Source organism: Podarcis filfolensis (genome assembly GCF_964270895.1).
Source record: "Podarcis filfolensis genome assembly, chromosome: 3".
NCBI lineage: Eukaryota > Metazoa > Chordata > Lepidosauria > Squamata > Lacertidae > Podarcis > Podarcis filfolensis.
Window position 1 is genome coordinate 72,428,603 of NC_139606.1, and position 6,000 is coordinate 72,434,602.

General features: G+C 47.5%; 1 protein-coding gene across 8 annotated transcripts in view; it reads right to left on the reverse strand.

The window, feature by feature from the left end:
* LOC310759063 (uncharacterized protein) overlaps nucleotides 1-4,786 on the reverse strand; it is a 48,335-nt gene extending 43,549 nt beyond the window's left edge. For 2 of the 8 annotated variants that reach the window (XM_083605880.1, XM_083605876.1), the window contains exons 1-2: nucleotides 4,115-4,498; nucleotides 155-261 (exon numbers count right to left, since the gene is read on the reverse strand). In XM_083605880.1, coding sequence (XP_083462006.1) covers nucleotides 155-238 — 84 coding nt within the window. In that variant the 5' untranslated portion in view covers nucleotides 239-261; nucleotides 4,115-4,498. Of the gene's footprint in view, nucleotides 1-154; nucleotides 262-426; nucleotides 447-4,114; nucleotides 4,503-4,660 lie in introns of those variants that run through there. The other 6 variants (XM_083605877.1, XM_083605883.1, XM_083605882.1 and 3 more) reach the window with 6 other exon arrangements.
* Nucleotides 4,787-6,000: the final 1,214 nt, after the last annotated feature.

Sequence of the window (6,000 nt, forward strand, 5' to 3'; positions counted from 1 at the left end):
AGGAACATCAGTTGAGCATGTGACAAACACATCCCAGTTATATCATGGGAATTTCTTAAAAAGAGGAGAGGAAGGACACAAACTTATTCCAGAGTTCACATAAAATGACTACACTGAAAGCATTCAAGGCCAATGGCACCTTTTAAAAGATTACCTGATTCCTAGAATTAACTGGGAGGTACCTATCCAGAAGTGGAGGAAGTGTACTCTTCTTGTAAAGGTGCAAGCAGGTTGCCATATCGCATTACTGTGAGGGAAGTACTGCGAAAGAAAAGAAGGTAAACAAAATTATACATTGCAAAGAACACAATATTGCCACATCTAATTAGGTCGGACTAGCCGAACACTTAAATCAACATTAGGCATTTGTATAAAGGCTTTTGTTCCAAACCAACATATTGTTCACCTGAGCGACAGGTTAGTTACCTGAGCAACCCAGTCCTCAAAGTGTTTGTGCACCAGATTAAGCAAACAGGGTGCTGCCTCCACCATCGCTGCCGGTAAAACTGCCCAAGGACTGTAATTCTGGAATCTGCTGTTTAATAATTACGCAGCAGTTCACTGATTCGTCATCCCCCTTTGTACAGTTATGGTTTTCTTAAAGTAAATATTAAATGCTCCTTAGAGCTATGCTTCACATCGAAGAATTTTGACAAAAGGCAGTTCTAGTTCAAATACATTTAGTCAATGAATTACCCTCCAACTTATTGAGGTAAGCCCATTCTGTCTGTAGCTGTGTACATTCTATACTTTTAAAGCACCCCAAAAAAATATTCCTGGGAACTGTAGTTTGTTAAGAACACTGGGAATTATAGTTTCATGAAGGGTTAACTTAACTACCATTTTCAGGATCCTTGGGGAAGTGCTTTAAATGTATGCTGTGGACAATCTGTGCCACAATCATTGTGCTGGGTTTTAATGTAGGCTTCAAATTGCTGCTCATCTATGAAGTAGCTTGTGAAATGATGTTCCATATGTTGCTACTGGAGGCATGAACACTAGGAGATGATATGAGCCGCAGCCCCTTCATGTGCCTATCTAGCAAAACATGAATTGTTGGTTTGACTGCAGTAATGTCCCACAGCTGTGTTTCAGAATTGGCTAGAGATATCTTGTTGGCATCCATCTGGCTAGAGAGTCAATGGAATGCACCTCCAGGGGTGAAATCAAACTGCTGTGTTAGCAGCACCAAAGTGACCTCCCCATGGTGCAAGCCTGGGCAGTATGTATGGAGGTCCTGGGCTGCCCAGACAACAAGACGTGGTCTAAAGGAAAGCAGAGCAATACGGTTGGCACCAGCATGGCTGCAGGAGTTGCTGGGAGGAGGCTTGAAATATGCCATCCAACAGAATATATATGAACATTTGGTTTTCTTCTTTTAAATCAGTGTGTGGAACCTCATGCCTCCTACCCAAACACCCACTTTCAGCCCAGGAAATCCCCTCATTGGCCTTGCTTCACACTCTCCTTGACTGTATTTGGCTGGCTGGAATCTATGCTTGTGACTCTTGCTTACATAGATGGAAGACAGAAAGAGGCATGGGAAGGAGCTGGCCTGCAGCACAAAGGCAGCATGTACATTCATTTACAGTACAGTGGTACCTCGGGTTAAGTACTTAATTCGTTCCGGAGGTCCGTTCTTAACCTGAAACTGTTCTTAACCTGAAGCACTACTTTAGCTAATGAGGCCTCCTGCTGCCGCCGCGCCGCCAGAGCACGATTTCTGTTCTCATCCTGAAGCAAAGTTCTTAACCTGAAGCACTATTTCTGGGTTAGCAGAGTCTGTAACCTGAAGCGCATGTAACCCAAGGTACCACTGTACACCCACCACTGGCATCTGGCCTCCAGAAGGTTATGTGGCCCTTGGGCTGAAAAATGTACCCCAACTGTTTTAAATGGTACCTGCAAACCTGGGTGCACCTACACATGCAGAAAACTTCCCTTCTTAACACACACACACACACACATGGCCTACCCACATAAAAATGTGTAGAAACAATAACAACTTGCTGCCATTATGCAAGTTCAGTCAGTTTCACTGTAAGATGAAGTCTTGTACATGTCTACTCAAAAGTAGCTTGGACGCAGGTGGCGCTGTGGTTTAAACCACTGCGCCACTTGGACTTGCCGTTGTTTGATCCCATCTCCTGCCAACCTAGCAGTTCGAAAGCACGCCAAAAAGTGCAAGTAGATAAATAGGTACCGCTCCAGTGGGAAGGTAAATAGCGTTTCCGTGCACTGCTCTGGTTCGCCAGAAGCAGTTTAGTCATGCCGGCCACATGACCCGGAAGTTGTATGCCGGCTCCCTCAGCCAATAAAGCGAGATGAGTGCTGCAACACCAGAGTCATTCGCAACTGGACTTAACTGTCAGGGGTACCTTTACCTTTACTCAAAAGTAAGCCCACTGGGGAATTACTCCCAGGTAAGTATGTACAGGATTACAACCCAGGGCTGCAATCTAGTACCCATTCATTAGGCAGTGAGTCCCATTAAACTGACTGGGACTTGCATGTATCCAATTTTGCTAAACACTTTTTAGTAAACATTCTTAAGTTTTAGGAAAAATTTTTTAGAATGTAACAGATTTTAGAAATGTGTTATATTCCCTTTTCTGCCTCAGAAGTCGGTGAAGGATAAAGGCTACCACAGAATAAACAAAGACCCTGTAAATCAGGCATTCACCAATGTGTAACACTGCAGGGTGACAGAATGACAATCGGATCCTCAGGCATCAATCCTTGGTTTGAGAACAGGGATATTTTAATCACCTAAGGTGTCCTGATTTTCTTCTATGAAATATTGGAAGGTTTGTAGTTCAGAATTCTTGCAACAGGAAATACTATTTTCCCCCAACATCCGGAGAGGGTAGGTTAGGCATACAAGATGATGCCTTTTCTATTTCGCCTCGGCTCCCCACCATTTCAGACACAAGTCTCTCCAGGGCTACTAGGATAGTGAGAACTGAACCTGGAATCTTTTACAGGCAAAGCACATGCTCTAGCCTGGAGCTACAGCCCTTCCCCTCCCACAGCAAGGAGAAGGACAATCATTACCTCTGTGAGAGAAAAGAAGATTTCACATCAGCTCAGTGAATTTGAGTGCCTTCTCCAGGCTGGCTGTTCAGGCAGCCTTGTATTGAAGGCGGCATGGGGTGGGCAGGAGCTAGATCATCTGGATCTAATGGTAACTCTCTGGGTGATGTGCAGCAGATCAGCAAGAATGTCTGGCTCCAGATTGTTTAACAAGAACAGCAACAAAGCGACTCCCCTCCCACTCTAAATTATACCGCTGCAATGAATAATCCTTTGGGGGTAACTAAGAGGCGGTTTCTGTGCGGAAGAACTGTGATCAGCTCTGCTTCAAATTCCTGGGCTCAACTTTTTTTAATGTAAAGTGTGTATTTTTGGCACCAGGCTCTCATTGGTGAATCTTGGGAGTTGTAGAAAACCCACCAAGTAGACCCCCCCAAGCCTGAGCTCTGCCTAACCCCTGAAATAAAGGACTGTGGTCTGTAGTTCTCAGACCTTCAATTGGCCAGATCCCTTCAGCCCCCCAATATAATATTTGATTGGGCTGCACCCCTGCCCCGGATTGATGGACAGTGCGATTCAAATAGGGGGCGGGGGTGTACCCTGTCATGCGATCGATTATGCAGGGCGGGGCTTACTTGCCCCCCCAATATTTTATTCAAGTTAGTACCCCGACCAGATTACTGGTTCCAAAACTTTTTCGGGCCACGCTATGCAGAACAGCGGCTTGCACGACTAAGGCAGGCAACCACCCAGTGAAATTCAAAGCACAATCGCACATTTATTCAAAATCCAGTTTTTAAACTATTGAGTTTAACTAATTCAACGAAACTGATTAACTGGACCCAGTGGGACCAGCTTTCCAAAGGCAGCGCCCTCTGCCTTTTAGCGCTCCCCCCCCCCCAAAATCCCACTGCTCCTCCCAGGGCTTGTACCGCTCCACACGGCGGGCAGGAAGGGGGCAAGGGGCTTCATTTCTCGGGAGGGGGAGCCCTCCAATTGCCCGAGTCCCAGGACCAGAGAGACTCTCGCTCCGCGCGCAGAGGCCTCTGGCAGGAGACCCTCTCGCCGCGCGCCAACTTACCGCGCGAGGCGACAAGCGCGGGACGCGGCTTCCAGGCTCTCCCCGGAGCCCCGCGACGAAGAGGCGCGCCGGTCTTCGCAGCAGCGTCCGCTTTCGGCACCGCCCTCGCCGGCGAGAAGCGCGCCCTCAGCGCCTCAGAGGAGGACGCCGACCCAGCCTCTTTCCCGCGCTCACTTCTCCCAAAGTAGTGCTTCGCCGTGAAACGGGGCCCATGAAACAAGCCCTGGTAAAGAAAAGGTACGAGGAGACCTAGCGAGATATCCCGCCATGAATATTTATGTGGCCACTGGAATGCGTTAAGCTCGGGGCGGCTAATGTGAGGGGGCTCCCCGAGGTTGCTGGACTACAAGTCCCATCATCCCTGACCACGGACCGTGCTGGCTGGGACTGATGGGAGTTATAGTTCAACAAATGGGGAGCTGCAGGTTCTCTTGGCCGGTCCGAGACAGAAAGATGAAGAAGTACGAGGTCAAACTTTTACATTTGTGAACAAAGGCTCTTCTGCTTTCGCAGCCAGGCACGGTGGAAGTGGCTAGGGTAACTTACCTATGTATCGTAGGCATTAACCGCCGTTTAGGCCAGCTGCAACCAGGCGCTTTGAAAAGTAGAGTGGTGATGGGTGAGCTTTTTAGGCAGTTCAAACACAGCTAGTTCTGCACTGTGTACAAAGAGCAAATCTGGCAACAAGTACAGGAAAGCATGTCTGCAAAAAAGGCATCTTGCTGCAAGATGGTTGCCCTTGTTATGGACGTGCTTCCATGGCGCTCCAAAGGGAACAAATCACAGCATCCCATTGTGTCTGATGGAATGCAACAAATATTCCAACCGAAGTAAATAAAAAGCAAAAGCTATATTGTAAGAGCATTTCTCCAAAAAACGGCCACTTCCTTCTGATGCTGACATCCATTGGTAGGGATCTGAGCAAAAGGGTCCATCTACCTACTTAATATTATTTTAGAACTTTTTCATCCTGGTTCTTAAAGCTAAAGGGACACGGGTGGCGCTGTGGGTTAAAGCCTCAGCGCCTAGGACTTGCCGATCGAAAGATTGGCGGTTCGAATCCCCGCGGCGGGGTGCGCTCCCGTCGCTCGGTCCCAGCGCCTGCCAACCTAGCAGTTTGAAAGCACCCTTGGGTGCAAGTAGATAAATAGGGACCGCTTACTAGCGGGAAGGTAAACAGCGTTCCGTGTGCTGCGCTGGCTCGCCAGATGCAGCTTGTCACGCTGGCCACGTGACCCGGAAATGTCTCCAGACAGTGCTGGCTCCCGGCCTATAGAGTGAGATGAGCGCACAACCCTAGAGTCTGTCAAGACTGGCCCGTACGGGCAGGGGTACCTTTACCTTTACCTTCTTAAAGCTAACTGCACAATATTTTCATGAGATTTGAATAAATTTTTGTTGACAAATAAAAGCCTTGTCCCCCTAAACACATTAGGTAGGTATAGTTCAATTCACTTCCGCATAATGTCAAACAACTTTATTTGGAATTAATCTCATTGATGTTAATGCAACTTGCTTGCAAGTAAGACTACTTAGATTCCCTGGGTGCTGCTAGACTCTGAATCCTAACAGTCCCAGCCAGCATGGTCAATGGTCAGGGATGACGAGAGTTGTAGTCCAGCTGCATCTGAAAAATTATAGGTTCTCCAGTCCTAATTTAAACACTAGCCTGAGCGCATAGATGACCCAATAATTTCATGCAGGCAAGCAAGTGGGTTGGCAGAGAAGGGATTTAGCTCTCTAGTCTCCCACTGCGCAACCAAGCAGGTTGCTAAAGCAGAGGAACCCTCTTCTCTGTGCCCAGCACATAAATGACTTCTCCATCCGTTTTCTGTCAGCTCCCAGGAGGCTAATAAACAACAACAACAACAACAACAACAACAACA